At 50.3% G+C, this 24253-nt stretch overlaps 1 protein-coding gene across 6 annotated transcripts in view; it reads left to right on the top strand.

Moving 5' to 3' along the window:
• The window catches only part of TIPARP (TCDD inducible poly(ADP-ribose) polymerase), a 25860-nt gene extending 1607 nt beyond the window's left edge, over window positions 1–24253 (top strand). For 3 of the 6 annotated variants that reach the window (XM_088171105.1, XM_088171106.1, XM_088171107.1), the window contains 5 exons: window positions 10362–11359; window positions 19168–19336; window positions 20387–20568; window positions 23133–23408; window positions 23591–24253. In XM_088171105.1, coding sequence (XP_088027231.1) covers window positions 10425–11359; window positions 19168–19336; window positions 20387–20568; window positions 23133–23408; window positions 23591–24038 — 2010 coding nt within the window. In that variant the 5' untranslated portion in view covers window positions 10362–10424 and the 3' untranslated portion in view covers window positions 24039–24253. Of the gene's footprint in view, window positions 1–7544; window positions 7705–8273; window positions 8538–9215; window positions 9325–10361; window positions 11360–19167; window positions 19337–20386; window positions 20569–23132; window positions 23409–23590 lie in introns of those variants that run through there. The other 3 variants (XM_088171104.1, XM_014886168.2, XM_088171108.1) reach the window with 3 other exon arrangements.

The following is a 24253-nucleotide window of genomic DNA, read 5'->3' as shown; positions in this document are numbered from 1 at the left end:
GCTACTATCCCTGTCCAGCCTGGCCTTGGGCACTGCCAGGGATGAACCTCTCCTGAAGTGCTTCCAGCAGTTCCTGACTTCCACAGGTAGGAAATGCAGTTTAGGTGGCATCCCCAAAAGTGTGCTGGGGATGGCTCTTCAGCAAGAGTGGAGGTCAGGGTTGGTTTCTTTGTAAAACAGGTTCAACCCACCCTGTCCCTGCCCATGGATGGGCTTTAAGGTCCCTCCCAACCCAAACCTCTCTAGCAGAAAACATCAGGAATTAATCAGAGTGTGCTTAGAGTCGTATAAAATAGTTGGAAACTGGGGGGGAAATTAAGATGGTGTCAAGATTTAGATTAGTCATTATCTCTGCCCTTGCCCAGGTTTCTTCCTTCCTCTCACTTGTTTTGTGTTGTGGTGGGATGTAATTAAGTGTTTTTGTTCTTGGTTTGGTTTACATGGGAAGGATGCTGTCATTTTGGAATGAAATCTGCCCAGTGACCATCTGTCTCCCCATTAGGATGAAAGAAGACATTGATTTAGGCAGTGGAATGATAAAAGATTTTCTTGAAAAAACAAATGAGCACTTTGCTTTTTTTAAAGCCCCTGCCTCTGGCAAGCTGTGGCTTCAGGCAGAACTCTGTGTACAGTGAGAGCTTCATACCCTGAGTGTGTCATAAATGCTTCCCCAAAAATAAACAGGGCCACCACTTCATTTATTTGACAACAAATGAAACCATTCCAGGTCTTGTTTTTAAGTGCTTAAATTTGCATCTTGGCTAAATCCTCATTGAGAAGCTGTTGGAAATGTGAGGCATCAAGGTCAGAGGAGCAATGGCTCAGTGACCCAAAAGCAAAAGTTGTCTTGTGACAGGAAAATGAATGTTGTTGTCTTTGTAACTTGGCAGTTAGGTTTCTTATCAAATCTCTTCTGAAGCAGCAGTGCTAAGTATTCTGAAAATACATGGCTTGTCTTTACTGCTCTCACTTTCTTTCTAAATTTATTAGGGGGACTCAGATGAAAAATTTAAATGAGAGCAGTGACATTTCCTGGTAGGATTTGCTTTGTTTATTTTCTTGTTGCCACTGATGTGTGCATAGCATCAAAACACCTTTGTGTCAGATTACTGCAGTTTATCATGCAGAAAGGGATTAATGTGCTGAGTTTGGGATCAGCTGATGGGGAATTGTTTAAATACAAAGGAAAACTTCCTTTGGATGAGCATGACACTCATGAGCAGAGCAGCTCCTCCGTGTGTGTGAGAACTGGGTGAGTGAGAGGCTTTCCAGTTCTCCTGTGTGCTGTGCTTTTCCTGAAACATTCTGTGGTGTCTGAGGTTTCAAATTGGAGCCATGATCAGTGTTATTTTCCAGAAAAATCAGTTCCTCCATGTGGTTTAGAATCCCAAAATGATTTGTGTTGGAGGGAGCCCTAAAGCTCATCTCATTCCAAGCCCTGCCATGGGCAGGGACACTTTCCACTGGAATGTAGCCCCCAAAAGAGGTGTCAATCATTTCTAAATCTGGGAATCGCTGCATTTCTGTGGCATTTGCTGTCGGTGAAGGCAGCCCAGTGTGTCGCATATGTGACCCATTTTTGATGTCTTGAAATGGTCTCATCTGCTCCAGTTTCCTTCTTTAGCATTTTTAAGGTTCTTGTGCCTGTGGACCACATGAATGAAATCATGTCTAGGAATAGATTCAGCCTTGCTCAGCATTTATTCTGGGAACAGTTTGGAAATGACCACTTTTGAAAGGCAATATCAGAGGCACTGTTTGGAAAATAACCACAACATCAAGGCAATCAAGCAGTCATTTCTGTATGGGACAGTGAACTTGTGTCACTTGAGCAGCAGCCCCAGAGTGGCTCTCCCATGTCCCCACACTGGGAATGTGTCAGGTGATTGCAGTGGGATTATCCCAGAGCAGTGATTGGGATCAGGAGTGTGTGAGGTGACTGCAGTGGGATTATCCTGGCACTGGGAGGGATCAGGGATGTGTGAGGTGATTGCAGTGGGATTATCCTGCTGCAGTTCAGCAGGTTGGATCCCTGGCAGTGGGAGGGAGCAGGGAAATGCAGATGGCGTTTCTGAGCCTGGTTTGTGTCATCCTGGCACCCACCCACCCTGCTGCTCCCTCCCTCAGCACTGTGGGAGGGGCTCAGGGTGCTCTGTGCCACTTCCCACCTCTGTCTCTGGGGTCTCCATTCCTGCAGCCTCCAGCTTGGCAAGCACCTGGACCTGAACCACGGGAACATTTTGTGTTGTCAGAAGAGCTGACCATCCCTGTGCTGGCTGTTCCTAAAATGCAAATACCGAAAGTGAGAAGGATGAACTAAAACTGGAGTGCCATGTGAGGAATGTTTGGCTGAGGTAATAGAAGGGGGTGTTACTGATTGCTTCATCTCCTGGAACATTTGGGGATTAATGCATCCACAGAAAACTTTGTGTTATCCAGCTGGCCAGTCATGGCTCCACCTGAGCCTGGTTAGAAAAAATTCTACCAAGTTTTTTTCCCTAATTTAAAAAAATCTTAGGAAATGTGAAAGACAGAAAGTCATGAACAGAATGAATGAAGCAAGGCAGTATCCTGGACCCTTCAGGAATGCTGGATCCAGCAACACACAGATGGATGATCCCAGGAATAAAGCATTTCTAGTGTGCTCCCACACAGAATTCTTGTGGAAAGAAATGTCCAAATGCAGATTCTCATTTGCAGAGCATCTCCTCCTCCTGGCACTCCAGGCTGTTTCCAGGAACAGCTGCTGAGCAGAGCAGGCATTTGGCTCTTTCTGCATCATCCTGGGGCTGGTTTTATTTAGGTGTTCTGCAGCCTGGGCCCACCCAGCTGCTCCCTGAGCTTGAGATTTTTGGTTCTTCAGTTCCTGCATCTTACAAGAAAAAATGTGTTGTTGAATTTAGCATGGATCTTGTGCATGCTGTTCCGTTATTCTCAGTTTAAGGTGTTAACACTCCTGGTTCCCTCCTTGCTGTTTGAGTCATGCAGAGCCTGGGAGGAATTCAAATTTACAAGGCCTCTCCCTTTTTTCTTGTAAGGATTGACCTTTTCCAGGGATATCTACAGAGATCTTCATTCACACCTTCAACTTCTCCAGGAGCAGCTCTTAGCTGGTTTTCAGATGTTAAACAGGCCAGTGCTGTTATCTCCCAGGCATCCTTTTGTCAATTTATTGGAATTTTTGGTTGAAGAGTGGACTTTATTTGCATGTAGATAGTAAATTACCTGTTGGTAAAACAGAACTAGGTGTTAATTACATTATTCGAATGTAGATCATAAACTGTCTGTCTGCTAGGTAGAGCTATCTGGTAATTTTAGAAAATATTTAGCTTTCAGTTGGCCAACGCTGCTTTTTAAAGGAACATTCCCATTTTGTTTAGTTTACAAAGGAGTTGGTCTAAAGGAGAAAGGACCAAAGCACTGCCATCCACACATTACTGCTCACCTGCTGGCAGGATCCACCTGGGAAGTGTCATTATCCTAAAAAATGTCAGTGGTGTTTTATGAATCCGTTTGTGTTCTTTGAGGATTGGTAAGTGTTGCTTTGGCCTTGAATAAATTTCCAGGGTTTACACGGATTTAAGAGACTTCCACGAGAGGGTGCAGCAGTTCAACAAAATCCCATCTAAAGCAGAGGAGCCTTTCCCCACTGTGGGCATGTTTGGACTCATTTCATGTATTAATTTGTGTATTTACATCAGCTTCCAAATCGGATGGGTGCTTCAGCAGATCAGTCTCAGTGTCTGGTATTTTTTACTGTCCAGTGTTACCTGGTCTCAGTCTCTACCTGATTCCCTGCAAATGCTCACTACATGCATTTTTAAAAAAAATAAAGTGTAAAGATTTTTTTTAAATATTACTGTTTTAGTTTGGAAGCATCATTAAATTCCCCCTCAGACCGGTCCAGCTGCAGGAGGAAACTCCACCTGGAAGGCTGAGTTCTGGGGAAACTGCTCACCTGAGTGTGAGTGATAGAACAGAAAGAGAAAATAGTTCTGTGCTGGATGATTTTTTGTTCGCTGAGATAGCCAGGAGTTCTCAGCAGTGACCAGGCTCCAGCTGGGTGGTGCTGCTGTGCTGACCTGAAAACACAGAGCTGCTCTCTGCTCACACAGGCCAAGGGTCGAGGTCCATTCCCCTGCCTGGGGCACTAAAATACCTCTGCAGAAATGATTAACTCCTGACAGATCTCCCGGAAAAGGGCCCACCCTGGAATCCAGTGTTCCCTATCCAAATTCATCAATCCTAAATCACTTCCTGAGATAAGATTATTTGATAGTGAAATAACCAGAGGTGTGGTGATACTCATGTACAATGATTTTTTTTTTCCCTGATAAATGCTGTTTTCACCAGACTTGATATTCAGTAGCTTCCAAACCTTTTAATTAGTAGTACAAGATGTTAAAAGAGGGAGTATTTGAGACCAAGGAAATGACTTTGGTTACTGCCAGCTGCAAATGTAAAAGTTTGGTCTGAATTTAAAAGAGTTCATTGATTAATTAGAACCACTCTAGTTTTGAGACTTTTCTTTTGAGCAGCGTGAAAAAAAAAAAATGAGGTTTACTAAAAACTCCCCAACACACAGTGAATGTTTAACCACCAAGAAAATTTTTATTTTAAAGACCAGCAGCACTTTCTTCTATTGAGCTGCTCTAGGTTATCGTGTATTAACAGATAAAGTCTGGAGACTAATAGCATGAACGAACAGAACGAAAGTAATGAATAGAAATTCATTAAGAAATGAATTTAATTACTAGGAAATTTCATCTTGGCGTGTTTAGACTGTGCTATTTCTGCCTGCCTTGTTTTGAGGACCGAGCACAGCAAGTGGAGCCCAGTAGGTGTCAGCCCAGCCAAGGCTTCGTGAGTGCAGCTGTGAATAAATAAATAAAACCTCTGCTGCCCTCCTGCCTCTTCCTTCCCGTCAGTGAAACCTGCCTGCCATCGTTTCACCCTCACAGCACATCAGAAATTCCCTTTTCCCTGCTCTTACATTTTAATAAATGTCTGCATCGTTGACCTTTCCTTTCCCTGGGTGCTCACCGACCCTGGCTGGCAAAGGGGACAGCTTGGGGTGGCATTTGCAGGGGATTAGCACTGGCCATCGAGCTTTGGGATGGAAAAGCACAAATCCAGGCACTGGGAGCTGCCTTGAGGAGAATTTGGGAGCTCAGCATGACCCAGCCTGGCCCCCAGAACCTCCCGTGCCCAGCGTGGGCAGCAGGGCAGGAGAAATTCTGCCCCGCTCAGGTGAGACCCCACCTGCAGAGCTGCCCCCACATCTGGGACACAGCACAGGAGGGACCTGGAGCTGCTGGCGAGAGCCCAGAGGATTCCATGGAGCTGCTCCAGGGCTGGAGCCAGGCTGGGAGAGCTGGGAATGTTCCCCTGGAGAGGAGAAGGATCCAGGGAGAGCTCAGAGAGGGACTGGGGACAAGGGGTGGAGGGACAGGATACAGGGAATGGAGAGAGGGCAGGGCTGGGTGGGATATTGGGATGGAATTCCCAGAGCAGCTGTGGCTGCCCCTGGATCCCTGGCAGTGCCCAAGGCCAGGCTGGATCACCCTGGGACAGTGGGAGGTGTCCCTGCCCATGGCAGGGTGGGAATGAGGTGAGATTTAAGGTCTTTGCCACCCCAACCATTCTGTGATCCCTTTGTTAGTTGTGTTGTTTGTTGCCTTGTGTGAAACACTAGAAAGGACAATGAACTTTCCTGTACTGGGGTGTGTTTTAGGAAGTGAAGAATGCTCATTGTGCAAGAGTTGAGGTGGAAAAGGAGTTCTGTCATTAGAAAAAAATGTGCTGGAGCCTGAGAGCTTTGTTGTTTTATCACAAACATTTAAGTCAGATGTTTCCCCTCTTTTCATCAGCGAATCCAAGTGTGCATACTGATTATCCTGTATTTGCAAGTCAGAGTTGTAAATTGCTGTATTCAGCTGGGGCCGTTTACCATCTGAAAGAAATAATTAAAGCTTTCTTTCTCTTGCTTAAGTTTTAAACATGTATTTAAAGATGAGATCATGCTTTCATGGTGGTCAGTTTCTTTCTATATTTGTGTGGGATGGCCTCAGAAATGGGTGTCCGAGGGTCTGGTGTGGTGTGTTTCATTTAATTACATATTTGTTTGGGGAAAGATGGTTATTGCAGCCTCTGCCTTTGCCTGGTTCCATGCTCGCAGCCCCAGTGCAGCGGGAGCTGTGCCCACCCCAGTGTGCAGATCAGCCATATGTGCCTCTTATTTATAGCTCGTGCGTGAAGGGAGCTATTCCAAAGTGGCAATTTCTGTTCTGCTGGTGGCACATAAATACCACATAAATAAAGTGTGTGTGAGCAGCTCCTTCTCCCTGAAAGAGGATGTGACACATCCCAGTCACCCTGCTCGGGAACACTCCAGTCCAGACAGACTGGGAGGCTCTGTCTGATCCCTCAGACACTCAAGAGCTCAATTAATTTATAGATGATTGTTGGTTTTCAGCTCCTGCAGATATGGAAGCCACCTTTACTCAGCTTCTCTTGAGTCATTCTCTCTCCAGCTGCATTGGAGAGGGACAGGACAAGGGGGAATGGCTTCAAACTGACAAAGAATAGGTTTGGATTGGATAAAATTCTCCCCTGGGAGGGTTGGGGAGGCCCTGGCACAGAGCAGCTGTGGCTGCCCCTGGGTCCCTGCAAGTCCAAGGCCAGGTTGGACAGGGCTTGGACCAGCCTGGGATAATGGAAGGTAGGACTGGATGAGCTTTAAGGTCCTTCCCAACCCCAGAAAGTCTGTGATTCTATGGAGCTCCATTTCTGTAATATGTTGGGAAAATGGCATATCCTACCTGCACTATAAATGCAGCTGTGCACAGTTTTCCAACTGTGCTGTACAGCTTGTGCCACCTTAAAACAAGTTTCCCTCCAGCTGCCTGTGTTTTCTGTACGTGTAATTTCATGAAGTCACTGAGCACAAGGAATGAAAGCCTGGCTTTAGAAAGAAAACAAGAGCACGAGTTGTGGAAGCCCAGAGTGGTTTGGGATGGAAGGACCTTAAAGCTCATCTCGATCATCCAGCCCCTGCCATGGGTGGGGACACCTTCCAAAGGTCAGGCTGCTCCAAGCTCTGTCCTTGGACATTCCTAGGGATGGGGAACCCCATCTTCTCTGGGCAGATAACACAATAGGTGTTCCATCAGCGTGAATGTCACATTCTGAAGTTCCTGACTCCATTATCAGTTGTTTATCTGGCCATTATCAGTGCTGTGGATGTGGTTGTGGTGGTGGGTGTCGGTGTGAGCTGCTGGCTGTGTCCCGCTGGGGTTTTTCTCCGGGAGCAGGCAGTGATTCAGCAGGGAAGCATGCCAGGCCAGCACGGCCCGTGCTCCATCACACGTACAGACAGACAGACGGACTGTGACAGCACGGACACAGCTTTGGGACAAAGGGAGCTCTTTGGGACAAGCTGCGCTCTTAGCCAGTGCCGCCTGTGAAATACTCCGTCAATAAACAATAGCTGCCTGCTTGGGAAAGGACCTTAAAACATCTCACCCCACCCCCTGCCACGGGCAGGGACACCTTCCTTCGACCAGACTGCTGCAAACCCCAGCCAGGCTGGCCTTGAGCAGCCACAGCCTCTCCGGGAAACCTGTTGGAGTGCACGCTGCATTTTCGGGAGTGTGTCAGCGGCAGGAGCAGAGCCGGGAGCGGGGCAGCGTGTGGGTGCACACGGTGAGTCAGGGTGACTTTGTTCCGGGATGGGCTCCCTGTTTGTCTCTTACTCATTAATTAGCGAGAGCTCGGCGGCGCGGGGAAGGGCTCGGAGTGCCGTCCTTGCTTTCCCTGAGGACGGTGTGTTCCTGAGTGCTGCGTGACTGGAGCTGACACGGCTCATTCCCGGCGTGTTCCCGGCTCATTCCCGGCGTGTTCCCGGCTCGCGTGCGAACCCCACGCACTCCTCGTCGTGCTCGGGGACATCCCTCCCTCCTTCCCTCCCTGCCTGAACCGAAACGCTCGGTGCGTGATAAATGAAACGCGAAGGGGCCCCTTGTGCTATCGCTCCGGGGAACGGCCTCGGGCGGCGCTTTCGGTTCTGGTTGCTGGGTGCGGACGGACAGCGGGGCGGCCACGGGGCTGGAGCCCGGCCCAGCCCAGCCCAGCCCAGCTCAGCCCGGCCCAGCCCGGCCGGCGCCGCGGGGGGACGGCACGGAACCGGGGCCCGGCCCAGCCCAGCCCAGCCCAGCCCGGGGCGGGGGAACCGGCCCGGCCCGCCCCGCTCCGCCCCGGCCGGCGCTGCCCTCGCTGCTCGGCCCTCCCGCTCCCTTGGCTGCGCTATTTAAGCGGAGCGGGCGCGGAGCAGCGCGGCCGGGGCTGTGCGGGATGTGCGGGACGAGCGGCCGGCCCTGGCTGTGGGAGCGGACACGGCGCTGCTGACCCCGCACGGTGTCACGATATCCCCACGCTGTGTTTATTCCATCTCCTCGCCGCCAGAATAAGCCACCCCGCTCTGGAGTTACCGAGCGTTTGTGTCGGGAGGCAGGAGCAGCGCCGAGGGAGCCGCTCCGGTAGGTGCCGGCAGCCCCGCCGTGCTCGGCCCGTGTGTCTGCGCTGCTGTGCTTTTATTGTTCGCTGCTGGAAGGTGCGTGGAGCGCCTTTGTGGAGCGCAGGAGCCGCGGTTCGCGTGCGATGAGAGCGCTCGGGGAGCGATTCCCCCCCCATCCCCCGGGCTGGCATCGGGAGCATCGCTGCGGGACCGCGCACTCGGCCCGAATTCTGCTTTTATTTTTAGATTTTAGAGTCATTGCGGGATCCGGCTCGGCTCCGCTCACTGAGGCGGCTCTGTAAAAATAGCAGCAAAACTTAAAATGCTGGCGCAGTGAGGAATAGGAATGTTGAAGTAGCAGCAGAGGGATGGCTGGAGGAGATCAGAAGTCACTTGCTCAGCACCTTGACGCTGCAGCCCTGGCAGATCTCTCGCTCCTCGCCAGGGCACTGAGACCTGGGCTGCGTGAACGGGAACATCTCATTCTCCCCGGAGTCGAGGATTTTTAAACCTTTGGAGGAGTTACCTGAAGGTGCCTTTGGTGCTTTGGAGGAATTGCCTGGTGCCTGTGGAGGAATTACAGATACACCGATGACTTTGGGGTTAACTGCCAAACACATGCGCCAGTTCCTTTAAATTTAATCTAAAAATGAGAAAACCGGAGAGGCACAACTTTTTTTTTTTTTTTTTTTTTTTTTTTCCTGGCAATTCTGACGTGCTGTTTCCCAGGGAAATGGAAAAGCCTTACAAATGCATGTTCCAAAATACGGAAGGCTCGATGAGAAATTTTCCAGAGCGAATCGTCAGTAGTAAGAATTTGTTGCCAAATTTTCTCAGTTTTTTTGGGATTTTGTTTTGAAGTGAGGAGTAACTTTGGTCGGAACGCATTCATCCAGGAAGTAATCCTTAATGTGCTCCACTCTGAGCCTCTAGCCTGCATGTGAGATTGAAGAAGGTTTAATTAAATGTAATCAAATATTACAGGATTCCTGATTAAAAGGCGTATAGCACTTGCTTTTGGTGACGTACGAGACACACTGCTTAATTGTGCTTTTAAACAACACAATTCTGCAGCTCGCGAGCAATGTCCTTCTCGCTTCCTGAGTAACCATCACCCTCCTGTTTGCTTCCCTGGCCAGTTTGAATTCCTGTTGCCCAGCGCGGTGTGTGTCACCAGCGGTGGCACGGAGCGAGGGCGGGGACAGGGACGGGCTGCGAGCTCTGGAATTCCTCACAATTCCGGGGTGGCGTGGTGGGAAGCCCGTGGGAAGTTTTGCCGTGGGTCCCCGGCGGTGCTGCCGGGAGGATGTGGGAGGTGACACGAGGGAGGACACACGCGCACGGAATGGGAATGTGTAGGTTTGCTCCTCCGGTGGGAGAGGAAATGGTGCAGGAACGTCTCAAATGCGTGTGGGGGATGTGTCTCATGCTGCTCAGGTCTGTGTGTGAGGGAGGCGCGGAAATCAGCGCTGTCAGCTTCGCTTTTTGTGGGGCGGGATGAACCCGAGCGCTCTTTCTTGTTTGCTGAGCATCCTGCCGGGGAGGAGGCGTGGGACCACCCCCCTTTCCTTTCCTTTCCTTTCCTGCCGCCCTCGGGGGACCGCGAGTGCGTGCCGGAGTGGCTCAGAGCCGGCATGTGCGGGGCCATGGGGAGTGTGGGTTTGGGATTAATTAGCCCCAGTTTAGCTGTTTCCATGCTTTACGTGCCTAAGGGCTACCCGCAGTCACAGCCAGGGGAGGAGTTTGCTGCTGCTGCTGCCTCGAAATCCTCTCCAGGGGTGATCTTGTTCGTGTCAACCATGAGCAATTAGAGAGATTAACTGTCTTGTTTTCCTTTCTGCCCTAGGTTGATTCCAGGGAGGCTGTGGGACGTTTGAAAGTGATTTGGAGAGAGCAAAGTCCGTGTGCGATGGACACGGAGCCCCAGGCAGCGTGCGTGGTGCCCCAGGCTCCCTGCCCAGCTATGCAGTGCTCTCCTTCACAGGACTTTTCTCCCCAGCTGAGGCTGGCTGAAAAGATCCCACCGGTGAAGCCTTGCTTCAAGAAGAAGCAGCAAGTGCAGAAGAGGCTGGACTCACAAACCCTGCGGGCTTTGAGGCCGATCTTCACCAGCCTGCTGGGAGCTGGGGCCTTGGACAGGGTCTTTGTGCCCCGGGGGCAGCGTGGTGGCCACAGAGATTTATGTGAACCTGCTGTGAAAAAGACTCTGGACCTCGGTACCTCTTGTCCCCAGACAGAAAATAATGTGACTGTGCTGATGCCAGCAGCTCCAGATGTGCAGGGTCAGCTGGCAGCAGCTCACCCTTCCCCCGGGCATCCTGAGCAGGATGTTCAGTCAGGAGAGCAAGGTTTCTCCCCAGAAACTCCTGGAACCGCTGCTGATAATGGTAATGAATCATTCCAGGATCATCCTTTGCACCCAAGTGCTGGCGATGCTGCAGCTTGTCCTTTGTTCCCTGACAAGGTTCTGGAAAGTTACACATCTGGCTTGCTGCAGGAGAACAGCTGTCCAATGCAATACAACTTGACCCCAAGCAATAAATTCAGTGCTGGGATATTCCAGGATAAAAGTGAAGAAGCTTCCCTGGACCTGGTGTTTGAGCTCTTGAACCAGCTGCAGTATCACACCCACCAGGAGGACGGGATTGAAATCTGTGTGGATTTTCTCCAGGGCACTTGTGTTTATGGCAGTGATTGTCCCAAGCATCACACAGTGTTACCCTATCACTGGCAGGTGAGGAGGACAGCAACCCAGAGGTGGCAAAGTGTGACCAACGATTCCCAGGAGCACCTGGAAAGGCTTTACTGCAACCCTGACAATGACAAGATCAAAGTCAAGTATCGGTAGGTAACTGAATTTACTCCCTTGCTGGGAAGGCAGGAATATAACAGGGTGTGCCTTTTTTTTTTCCTCATACTTGTATCCAAAGGTGTTAGAAACCCTGGTATGACGTTTCCCTATTTATATCCAACAAGTTTAACTCAACAAAAAATTCTTGTACACCTGTAGAACTAAAACAGCACTGAATGTGCTCTTTGAAGCTGGAGGACTTGGAGTGTGTGAAATAAGAAAACCAGCTCTGTAGGAATTCAGAGACTGTCGTGGAATGCTGTGCTTGTTCTTGGCGTTCCTAATTAAGTCTTTTCTCTGTGCTGGACAAAGTGGCAGCATGAAAGAGCCTTGGCAGCTCTGGGGACAGGAATGACAGAGCAGTTGCTCTGTGTCACTGTGAGCACAGCCTGGCTGTGACTCCCAGCACAGTCTGCATCATTCCATCCCAAACCGCTAAAGCAGAGCTGGGCAGCTCTGGGGACACCTTGGGAAATGTCATTTCACTGACAGTAAATGGGGGTGTTTCAGCTAAATTCCCTGTGAGCAACCTGAGCCACCCTGGCAGAAATCATCTCCACCATTAAAGCAGTTATTGGAAGTTATTGTTTTCTCTGTACAGAGCTGTGTTTATTGACTCATTTTCTAAAATTAGCCCACAGCTGTTGGGTTGATGTGGTTGTGTGACCCGTGTGGGCTCCTGCACCCCCAGAGCTAAAACTCCTTCATTCAGCTCCTCCCCTGCAGGTTCCAGTTTGAGGAGCAGTGGTGAAGGGTGATGCTGGCAGGGTCCAGTTGGTGCAAGGTGCAGCCTGGTTTGTTTTTTGTTTTTTTTTTCTGGAGGAAGTGTGTGGTGCACATTGTGGCAGGGCAGATAAGAGAGGAGAAGTTTGCCAGGCTGGCACAACTCCAGTTCAAAGTGACATTTCTAGAGTCAAAACTTCACATTGCCTTGGCTACCCGAATTCTTCAGGGTTCTGCTCACTACTTCTTCCTTTCAGTTCCTGAAGGAAGAATATCCCTGCTTTCTCAATATTTTATTCTCATTTATTGGGCTGAGATTTCTCATTTGGCACCAGAGACCAAAGCTAGTGCTTAAAGTCAGTGTTAGTCTTTACTTTCACTTGATTTGATGTTGGATTAGACACCAAATTCAACCTTTTTCGTAGACTGGTTTGGGCTGGAAGGGATCTTAGAGATCACCCAGTGCCACCCCTGCCATGGCAGGGACCCCTCCCACTGTCCCCAATGTCCAGCCTGGCCTTGGGCACTGCCAGGGATCCAGGGACAGCCACAGCTGCTCTGGGCATCCTCTGCCAGGGCCTTTTTAATGCTGGCAATATCAGAATATGGGTGGCCCACGCTGAAAATGCAGTAGGATATGTAGTAGAATTGTCTGGAAGAAATATAGTTTTTGAAAGCCAGTCTTTAAAAAAATAATTGAAAAATCTTCTAAGTGCACAGCAGATAAAATTTGCTGTATTTTACAACAGAGGAACTTCTATTTCCCAAGTGTTGGAAGTGATTTCTGAAAACAAACCAGCACAGCCAGAGACGGGCCCGTTCAATGGCTGAACCTTGAGCTCCGTGCAAACGAGCAAATGGTTTCCTTTCAGAACTTGTGTCACTGAATCCATCACTGCTCACGAGCTCTGTGTCCTACAGGACGGACCTGGGGGTGATTAATGGCAAAGGACACAGAGCTTGCTCATGGCTTAGTCCCCCCCAGGCTGGGGAGCTGCTGTCACATCTCCCTTGTCCTGGGTGTGCAGCTCCCGGGCTGCTGGGGCTAAGGGACGTGGATTTCTGTGTGACCCAGCTGGGGACAGGGCTGGCAGGGTGTGCCAGAGTCAGGACATTCCCTGAGTGTCAGGGCAGGGACATGGAGGCACAGCCTGGGGACACAGAGCTGTCCTTGCTGGGCTGGGTGGCTTCTGCCAAACTGCACATTTACCTGGATATTGGGGAGAAATTCCTCCCGTGAGGATGGGGAGACCCTGGGGAGGGAAGCTGTGGCTGTCCCTGGATCCCTGGCAGTGTCCCAGGCCAGGCTGGATGGGGTTTGGAGCAGCCTGGGACAGTGGAAGGTGTCCCGGGGGTGGAATGAGCTGACATTTGAGATCCCTTCCAACCTTGGAAGAGCTTCACGTCTGGATAAGTGTCAGTGAGACCTTTGGAGTGAAGCTCCATCTAAGCCCAGAGCTTCTGATTTCAAACTTTGAGTCTGATCCTCCTTAGAACTTTGACTTGCCAAGATTTTAAGCCGGGTTTTGAGGTGGGAGGTCAAAAGTTTTACTGTGCACCATCACCAGCTACTTCTTATGCAACATCACCTTGTGTGAGGAGAACCTGCCGAGGGTTGGGGGGTCCCAGTTTTCCCCGGGGGTCCCTCACTGGTGCCCAGTGTCCCTGTGCTGGGTCCCCTCAGGGAGCTGTGAACGTGCCCAGCCAGTGCTGCAGCCCATGGTTGCAGCATTATTGTTAAAGCCATTAATCTGCCGTGGTCAGACGAGCTTTGCAGGCTCTGTCTGCTCCCTGGCAGGCAGAGGAAAAGCCTGCTCAGCATTCTGTGCGAGCAGCAAGGCTCTGCTCTGTGCCCTGTGTCCCACTTTGGGGTGTGCTGAGTGGGACTGCCATCATCTGGGCCCTTCCAGAAAGTGTTGGCCATCAGCTCAATTAGGGAATGAGCTCTAAATTAGGGTGTTCTTCAAGGAGCTATTTATATAAACCTTCCTCTTAATTATTGGGATGAGTAATGATGGTGATAAGTTATTGAGGTGAGTCATGTAAAACACACATGGAGTTGTTGCCTCTCACCTGGGGGAATGTGATCTCAGAGGAGTGGTAAACCTTGTTTAGTTAGTTTGTAATGCACCTCCTTCAGCTGCTTCTTGCAGTTTGGCCTCAAACTGAGTATTTATCATAAATTACTCAGGTGTTTTTTTGTATTCTTGAATCTGCCAAGTATGCAAAGCCACATACCAAGCTATCTAAATAAATGGGGGAACATCAACTTAAACAGGTTAAAAAACTCAGTTTTCTTCATAGTTGTGAGGAGAGGCTCTGGAGAATTTCCAGCTTGCAGCAGAGAGAGAGAGAGCAGTGCCAAGTGCTGCTTTCCAGCAGGAGATGCCCACGTTGGGATATTTTGAGATGCTCTTTGCTAAGGGGAAATACTTGGCTGAGGAGCTGAGCAGGTTTCCCCATACCTGTCCTATCATGCACACATTGCTTTTCAAAACAAGCACTGGAGATTACAGGAGGATTTGTTTAAAACAGCTCTGCAGTTCCTGACCCATCAGTTCCCCCTGCTTTGGCTGAAAATTCCACTTTCCCTTGGCAAAAAGAGCTCCCAGCTCGCCTGACACAGCAGCTTCTGGCTGTTGCTTTGATTTCTTTCCTTTGTCTTTGTTTTTCCTGTACTTTCTGTGAGTGTTGTGAGTTTTGTGAGATGGCTCGTGGCTAGAAGAGGGGCCAGGATGGGATGGGTGAGGGACAAGCAGGAGGTTCTGCAGTGGGAGCTGCTCTGTCTGGGCACACTCCTGCTTCTGGGGTGAAGTCAGTAAATGGCAACGGGACAAGAGGAAATTCAAGCTGTCCTGGGGAGGCTCAGCTCGGGTATCAGCAGGAATTTCCCCATGGAAAGGGTGGTCAGGCACAGGGAGGGTCTGTCCAGGGAGCTTTGGAGTCCCCATCCCTGGAGGTGTCCAAGGAATGATTGGAAGTGGCACTCAGTGCCCTGGGCTGGGTGACAAGGTTGGACTTGGTGTTCCTGGAGGTCTTTTCCAACCGAAATGATCCCATTGCACATAAATACAGAGTGTTCCACTGGGGTTATCAGGGGGCGTGTGAAGGGCCAGGGAAGGAAAGGCCCAGTGCTGTGTACAGGAAACTGGTTTTCCTTCATTCCTCTGTGTGTGGGATGGCTGCTCCTCTGCTGCTGACAGAATGTGCCTGACGTGTTAAAAGCCATACACAGCACGGTGGAGGCATTCCAGGCATGGAGTCATGGAATCACACAGTGCTTTGGCTGGGAAAAGACCTTAAAGCCCAGCCAGTGCCATTCCTGCCCCTGGGGACACCTTCCACTGTCCCAGGGTGTTCCAAACCCCGTCCAGCCTGGCCTTGGGCACTGCCAGGGATCCAGGGGCATCACAGCCTCTCGGGCAGAAGTTTTTGGGGGAGTTCTGCAGGTCCCTGGCCCATCAAATGGTTAAAATTCAGAAGTTTTCTGTGTGATCCACACAGTGTGTGAGATAAGGCATGTGTTAGTGATAACAGGGGGATGGGAAACCAGCTGAGAGTGCCTCTGCCTGCTTTGGGGGAGGTTCTTTGCTATGCCCCCTGAGTGCCTGGGAGCTGCTTTTCATTCCTTTCCAGGAGGAATGCAAGAATAAAACTCCTGAAGTGATTTTGGAAGTGTTTGCCTTGTTCTGTCTGGGTTCCTTCTTGCTGCACCATTTCCACACTCAGTGAAACTCTTTGGCTTCTGGCTGTGGAGAGCCAGGGAGGCCCTGGGTGCTGTGAGGAGCCAGCAATCACTGCCATCCCTGCTCTTGTTTCCTGTCAATAAACAGATTGCACTTTGGGGAACAGCTGTCACCTGGCTGCAGGTTGAGGTCAGGCTGTTCCTGGCAATAAAGCAGCTCTTCCTGAGACAAAGATCAGGGCTTGCTCTCAGGAGCTGCTCCCCAGGTAAGGCAGAGCAGGCCCAGTGCTGGGACAGGACTGCCCATCCCAGGGGACACAGAGGGGCTGTGACAATGATTTGCTCAGCAGGAGCAGTGATAGTGAAGTTCCTTCCTGCTGGGTACTGGGATTTGTTGAAATCAAGAGGGAATTGAGCTGAGTAATAACTGAGAATCTCATTCTTGTAGTCACTCACAGGAGTGCTTTTTTTTCCTTTGGGAAGTTGGTTTTGGAAAGTGTGATGTGAAGCCTTCATTTTTAGGAAAAGCCTGGAATGACAGGACAAGAAGGAATGAATTTCCACTGCCAGAAGGCAGAAATAGATGGAATATTGGGAAGGGATTGTTCCCTGTGAGGGTGGGCAGCCCTGGCACAGGGTGTCCAGATCCAGCTGCCCCTGGATCCCTGCAATGTCCAAGGAGCAGCCTGGGACAGTGGAAAGTGTCCCTGCCTGTGGCACTGGGTGAGCTTTAGGCTCCCTGCCTGTAGCAGCTCTGCAGCCTCAGAGCTTGTGCTCCTCTAAAACATAAATAATTTAGGTTGGGAAGGACCCTTAGAGGTCATCGAGTCCCACACCCTGCCAGGAGCATCTCCTACCAATTTAACAATTAAACAAACAAACCAACGTCTCCCAAACCCATCCACATCCCGAGCACAGCTCTGGGCAGGGACACCGTGTTTGTGCTGCCCTGCAAACACAGGGGGTGATGGCTTTGATGAGGGAATAGGGAAATAGGGAATCCTTGGGAGAGGAGGATGTGTTCAACTTCCTCATTGCTGTGCAGTTTTAGAACTTACCTGTGCCTCACAGCCCAGGACCTCGTGTTCAGGAGTGGCCAGGAGTGGGTGCTTGGGAAGAACAAACAACCTGTGGTACAGTCTCTTCTCCTCCAGCAGCCCTGCCTCAAGGACTTCGTGATCCAGAGCTGGGTTACAACATCATTATTATTATTATTATTATTATTATTATTATTATTATTATTATTATTATTATTATTGTTTTTATTTTCCCTGCCAGGCACTAATCTAAGCTGTGTATATATATACACACACATACATATATGGGCCAGTGTGTCTGCAGTTGTTTCAGGTTTACAAGCTGTGACAATTCCAGAAAATTGCTTTTTGCAAAGCACCCCAGTCACCAATTGTAAAGGCAGGGAAAAACAGCCTTTCCAACCTTTAAAAAATAAACACAGGAAAAGCAGCAAAGTCACTGCTTTTGGGTTCTTTTGTCCCCTGAGGATGGAGCCTTGAAGCTGAGAGGGAAATGTGTCCCGGTGTGAGGTGTCACCTCCCACGGGTCACCACAGAGAGAAGCAGCGTGACTTGAGGGGACAAATTCAGTAAAATCTGAAACTCATGTGCTGCCCTGGCACTGATCCCCTCTCCTGGCTCTGAATTGAGGAAGCACTGATCACATGGAGGCTCAGATGGCTTCTCTGTGCTCTTGCCCTGCTGCAGAGTTCCTGTCACAGCCCAGTCCTGCCTGCTGCTGCTGTGCTGTTGATGAGCATCCCTTGGGAATATTCCCTGGGACTTTTCCTCCCCTTTGCCTTGCCGTGGGAGCACCTCTGGCTCTGCTGTGTGAGCTCTGCTGTTGCTATTTCAGTGCTTCAGAATTAAACTCAGCTCTGGCACAGGCTGAGCCCCCATCCCTGGGGGGGGTTTAACAGCCCTGGGCATGTGGCACTTGGGGACATGGGTCAGTGTGGCCTTGGCAGTGCTGGGGGAATGCTTGGACTCCATGGTCTGAGAGGACTATTCCAATTTAACCAAATCTGTGATTTCTCTGATCTTTTGAAGCTAAAATCCCTTAAGTGCCATTTTGTTTCACACAGGAGTTCAAACACTCAGTCCCCCACCCAAAGCTGGGCTCATGTCTGGGAGAGTCCTTCCCCTGCAGCCTCCACCGAGTGCACAAACAAGATGAAATCTCACTTTTTTTGGTGTCCGCAGGAAGTGTCAGTGTGAGCTCAATGTGCCTTTCCCAGCCCCAAAACCTCCTCCAGCCTTCGGGGCTCTCTGAAGCCCCTAAGTTGCCCGGGGCTCGTTTCTGGCTCAGAGAGGAACTGGTTTAGTCAGAGAGAGAGAGAAGATCTGCAGTTTGAGCCCGGCAGGGCTGAGTGTGACCGTGCCGTGTGTCACAGCTGCTCTGCTGGGAGCTGCTTTCATTTCCTGCTGCTCGCAGCGTTTCTGGTTTTTCGGAACCTGTTTGCGGTAACTCGCGACACGTCCGCGAACTCGGAGAGGAGCTGCAAACCACACGTGTTTCAGGCACTTCAAAACACATTTCTCCACTCGTCTATTTGTACATAAACCTCTAGAGAGGTTTGTCTTGCTCAAGGGAAAGAGCCTGGGGGATTGACGGGTTAGATTTCTTCAGAAGGATGGAAGGATAAAATCCTAAATATCCTTATTTTGGCTGCACTTCTCTGAACAAACCTCTCAGTGTTATAACCTGCCCAGTCCAGTGTCCTGGAAAGTTTACACCTTTCTTTTATTTCTTTTAGCACATTCAGGGAACTGAGCAAATGAAACTTATTCGTGAGGTCATGTCCTGCTGTTAAGAACTCGTGGAGTTTTATTTTGAATTGTGCTGTTCTGCAGCACCAAATTTGGGTGGTGTGCCCTGTTCTTCTGAGAGTTCAACGTGCCTCATTCTCTCTGTGCAAATAGTTCCACTGAACTGCTTTATTTTATAAATAGAGACCTTTATTTGGTGAGGAGAGATTCTTCAGAAATCTCTGTTCTCACCTGTCAAAGAGTCTCTGTGAGCCCTTTAACAAGGGCACTTAGTGCCAGGACAAGGGGAATGGCTTTAAACTGCCAGAGGGCAGGGATGGATGGGATATTGGGAAGGATTTGTTCCCTGGGAGGGTGGGCAGATCCCTGGCAGTGCCCAGGGCCAGGTTGGACATTGGATTTGGAGCCCCTGGGACAGTGGGAGGTGTCCCTGCCATGGCAGGGCTGGCACTGGACGAGCTTCAGGCTCCCTCCCAACCCAAACCATTCTGGGATTCTACACCTCAGACAACTGCTGGGTTTGAGGTTTTTGTCCCTGTGTGCTGAAAACCACGGGTTTAATGAGATACAAAAGGTGAGAATTGTCTGTTTCTGCCATTCTTCCCAGGGGCCAGGAGTTCTGGGTGGATCTGAACCAGATGAAATTATATGAAAGTGCAGAGTTCGACCAAATGCGGCGCCTGTCCACGGCCTCGTGCCCCAGCTCCAGCTCCCACTGCTACACGGTGTGGAAATATTTCTGCAGGGACCACTTTGGCTGGAGAGAGTACTCGGAGGTATGGCCCCTTCCCAGCCCTGCAAGCCCAAATTCTGCATTCAGCCCTCAGCAAACTCCTCCATGTCCAGCCTGCTTCCCCTGCAGGCACTCCAGGAGTGATGTGGAGTTCCTGGGAGGATGAGAGTCAGTGCTCAGCTGAGAAAACAATAATAAAGGGACAGCTCTGCTGGCCTGGGCTGTGGTTCTGTGATCCTGTGGCTTGAATTTCCCTGGAAACATCAGAGCCATGGGGGCTGTCCAGAGTGTCCCACTGGGGAGCAAACCAGCTGGTGGCAGTGCCAGGGAACCCTTTGTGCAGCCTGATTTGTTTTTATGACTTCAGAACAGCACCTCCATTTACCTGGGCAGTTTTTAATTGATTTCCCTGTCCCCAGAGCTCTGCTGAGGCAGGACAGGCTCTGCCAGAGCTGTGGGGTGCAGCCCTTGGGCTGGGCACAGCTGAGGTTTGCAATGAGACCTCATTGGCAGTCCCAGAAATAATTCCTGAGTGTGAGAACTGGAGGGAGTTGGGCAGAAATAGCACAAATAACACTCTGAGGGTGCTTGAGCTGCAGGAGAACTGCAGGGCTGGGTTTGTGCAGTGTAGGACAGGAATGGGAATTTTGGAGAGAGTGGTTTCTCACGTGTGCATTTCCTTTCCCTGTTTCTCCCATTTTCCCTCCTGTTTCTTCCCCTTTTCCCCCCTGTCTCTTCCCATTTTCTCCCCCGTTCCTTCCCATTTTTTCCTCCCATTTTCCCCCCCTTTCTCCCCCATTCCCCCCCCGTTTTCCCCCTTGCTTTCCCCCTGTTTGTCTCCCATTCTTCCCCCATTTTCTTCCCGTTTCCCTGTTTCTTCCCCATTTTCTCCCCCCATTCTTTCCTCGTTTTCCTGTTTCTCTCCTCCATTCCCCCCCATTTTCCCCATGTTTCTCTGCTGTTTCTCCCCATTTCACCCCCATTTTCCCCCCGTTTCCCCCACATTTTCCCTCTGTATCTCTGCTGTTTCTCCCCCCGTTTCATCCCCATTTCTCCCCCCTTTCTCCCCCATTTCCCCCCCATTTCCCCCCAGCCCGTGGTGAGGCTGATCGAGGAGGCGAGCTGCCGCGGGCTGCGCGAGGTTCGCTTTGTCACCTGGCACAACCAATACATCCTCAACATCAGGGATGGCTTCCAGCAGAACTCCTGCTTCCGTAGGGAGATCAAGAGGAGGCCCCTGCTGCGTTCCTGCGTGCTGCTCATGCCTTTCCTGCAGTAAGTATCCCCCAAATGGGCAATTCCCACTGCTCTGGGCACTGCTGCTCCCGGCCCGTGGGGTGACAAATGGGAACGGGAATCCAAAATCTGGGTCGTGCTGGCAGCTCCTGCCCCTTCCCAAAGTAACATTTAGCTGAGGAGCTCCTTGGTGGAATTTGTAATGTGGGTGTTGGGACATCAGGTTTGTCGAATTCTTGGTTTTTTTCAGCATCCTGGGTTTGTGGAGGGTGTCCCTGCCTTGGCAGGAGGAGGCACTGGGTGGGGTTTGAGGTTCTGCCAGCCCAAACCATCCCCTCCTGGTTTATTGGGGGCACTGGGTGGGGTTTGAGGTTCTGCCATCCTAAACCATCCCCTCCTGGTTTACTGGGGGCACTGGGTGGGGTTTGAGGTTCTGCCATCCTAAACCACCCCCTCCTGGTTTACTGGGGGCACTGGGTGGGGTTTGAGGTTCTGCCAGCCCAAACCATCCCATTCTGGTTTACTGGGGGCACTGGGTGGGGTTTGAGGTTCTGCCAGCCCAAACCATCCCCTCCTGGTTTATTGGGGGCACTGGGTGGGGTTTGAGGTTCTGCCAGCCCAAACCACCCCCTCCTGGTTTATTGGGGGCACTGGGTGTGCTCACAGAGCCCTCTCCCCTCTGGGGTTTGGTCACAGCCTCAGCACACGTGGGCTGGGAGGTGTTTTTAAATAGAGTTTTACAGGAAGGAAACCCCAGGTTATTAGAGAGAAACTGGAGGATGTCAGTAAAAAAACAAGAGTGGACTTGCTGGTTGGAGCAGTCCTGGTTCTCATCCTAATGAAAAATGAGGATTTCAGGGCTCCTCCTCGTGTTTTGCTGCCTGGGATTATTTTACCACAGTGATCTGCTAAAATTGTGCAATTCTCAATTAATTCCCACTCGTGAGGGATTGACCAGAACTGTCTGTGCCAGCTATCAAACCTACAGAGTAAACTCTGAGGTTCTGTTCTGTACCAAACTTCATTCTGATTTTATTTTTCCAAACCCCTTGTAAAGCTCACTTAAAAACATGGATTCTTGTCAAGAACAAGAGTATTTTAAATATTTATGGGATCTATCCTTCAGGAGTCAGTGTTCCCTCCACTTCCCACATGATGCTACCTGCGATTTGTTCTTTTCCTCACCTCCCACGTGCTTAAATCTGTTTAAAAATTGGAAAAGAATCCTTGAATAGGAATGAAAAATGTTGGCTTTTTAATGGCTTCCCCTGTAGAATAAATAATATAAATATTTTACACCAGTCAGAAGAACTAAACAAAGCACACCAAAGGATTGCAGGATTTTTATTGGATTTGATATCTTCCTCATTAATCCATGATTTACTGGCAACCTCTGCTTGGTTTTCCAGTCCAGTGTGAGTGATGAGGCCCTGCAGGAATATTTTTTTACCCATTTGCTCATCAAGGAGGAAAACCAAATTAAAAACAAATTGGGTATTTGACTGCTATTTTAATAGTAAATTGTAGAAGAAATTCCTGGGTTTCTGCTCAGCTGTTAAGAAGCAGTGAAAAGAACTTTGAGTTGAGTCAAATCCATGCAAATGAAGGGAATCCTGGCCTTGGCCTGGAGCAGGAGGGAGCAGCCAGTGAACACTCAGAGTGTTCCCTGGAAAGTGGGAGGGCTGTCACAGCTTTCCATGTGTTGATTTAAAAATAGACCTTTTTCCACTAAACTTCCCCCTGCCAGCTCTTTTCCTTGGGTTTGATTTGATTTCTGGCCATCTGTGGGGTTTGGAGAGCAGCTCCACCCCAGCAGCCAATGGCTCTGTCCTGCTCCAGGGCACTGTGGGGCTTTGGCAGCTTTTCCTGGAGAAATACTTGGGGAAAATCCTCCTTGGTGGACTTGGGGTCTCACTCCATGAGTTCCTGCAGCTGCAGGAGCTGTGCTGGTGTGAACCTGAGCCCTGCAGGTGCCACAGGGTCCCAATTCCCCTTAGGAGGAGGGAGAATCCAGGGAACAGGGATTTACTGCTCACCCAGGAGGGATCAGGGGAGCACAGACCCCAAAGGTCACTGGTGTCAGCTCAGCAGCTTCCAGAGTGTGAGGATTCCACAGAGCTGCAGGAGGGGCAGAGCAGGGTCCTGCTGCTCCCCTTGGCTGGGTTTTCCAAAGGTTTTCCATGGGGCTTCTTGGCCACAGCTCCCTCCCTCAGCCCTGCCTCTTCCCAGAGGAGGGGCAGGAAAAGAACCAGCTGCAAATGCAAATCCACATCTGGCTGTGGAAATGGCAGTGAGAGTCTTCCTAGGCTGGGAAAGGGCCTTAAATCCCATCCACTGCCATCCTAACCCTAACCCTTAAATCCCACCCAGTGCCATCCCTAAACTCCATCCAATGCCACCCTTAAATCCCACCCAGTGCCACCCCTAAATCCCACCCTGCCATAGGCAGACACTTCCCACTATCCCAGGGTGCTCCAAGCCCTGTCCATTGTGGCCTTGGACACTGCCTTGGTCATCAGAGGCTTTTCAGCCCCTCTGGGGATGATGTGGAGGTGCCTGCAGGCTGCTGAGGGTGTCTGAGCACAGTTTTTGTCCCTCCCCAGGACCCTGGGTGGCAGCTCCGTGGTGCCCTCGCCGTGCTCCGACGCTGTCTCCTCACACCACCTGTCCCCAGCTGCTGTCACCTCTCCCAGCTTCTACCCCGAGACCTGGATTGGAATGGATCCAGCTCAGGACTTCATCCAAGTGCCTGTTCTGAAGGAAGACAAAAGCTATAGAACCATTTATAACCTGTTCCACAAGACTGTGCCAGAGACCAAATACAAGATTTTGAAAATCCTGCGAGTGCAGAACCAGTTCCTTTGGGAGAAGTATAAAAGGTAAGAGAAGGCAATTGCAGTTCTTTAATAATGGATATTCCTAGAGGAGGAATTTTATGAGCGAGATTTGTATCTCCTCTCCCAGCTCAGCTCTTCCAGAGGGTGATACCGTAACAAAAACAGCTTTTCCCCCAGCTGACCTGCAACGAATTCCCACCCTCACTTCCCATTCTGTGTTCCAGGAAAAAGGAATACATGTCCAAGAAGATGTGTGGGCTGGACAGGATCATGAACGAGCGGCACCTGTTCCATGGCACATCCCAGGACGTGGTGGACGGCATCTGCAAGCACAACTTCGACCCGCGCGTGTGCGGCAAGCACGCCACCATGTTTGGCCAGGGCAGCTACTTTGCCAAGAAGGCCAGCTACTCCCACAACTTCTCCAAACGCTCCCCCAAGGGCGTGCACTTCATGTTCCTGGCCAAGGTGCTGACGGGCAGGTACACGGTGGGCAACCACACCATGAGGAGGCCGCCGCCCGTGGAGCCCGGCAGCGTCACCAGCGACCTCTACGACTCCTGCGTGGACAATTACTTCGAGCCCCAGATCTTTGTCATCTTCAACGATGACCAGAGCTACCCCTATTTCATTATCCAGTACGAGGAGGTCAGCAGCACCGTCTCCATCTGACAGTTTGTGTTGGAGGAGGGAATAAAATCTTGGACGCTTCCTCGCTGGTGGAATGACTTGGAAGGAAGGAAATCTGAAGTGACCAACTGTGCACTTGCTGGTTGATTCCCTAGGTGGAAATTGTACATATTTTTTTCATTGTTTATAGTTGAAAATCTGTGCCTTTTGTTATAAAACACTGTTTATTTATGTTAGTAAATGTTCATGTTTCAGAA

The sequence above is a fragment of the Sturnus vulgaris genome, chromosome 10 (genome assembly GCF_052056855.1).
Source record: "Sturnus vulgaris isolate bStuVul1 chromosome 10, bStuVul1.hap1, whole genome shotgun sequence".
In the NCBI taxonomy this organism is placed as follows: domain Eukaryota; kingdom Metazoa; phylum Chordata; class Aves; order Passeriformes; family Sturnidae; genus Sturnus; species Sturnus vulgaris.
The sequence above is the reverse complement of the archived record's forward strand: the minus strand, read 5'-3'. Positions and strand labels throughout refer to the sequence as shown.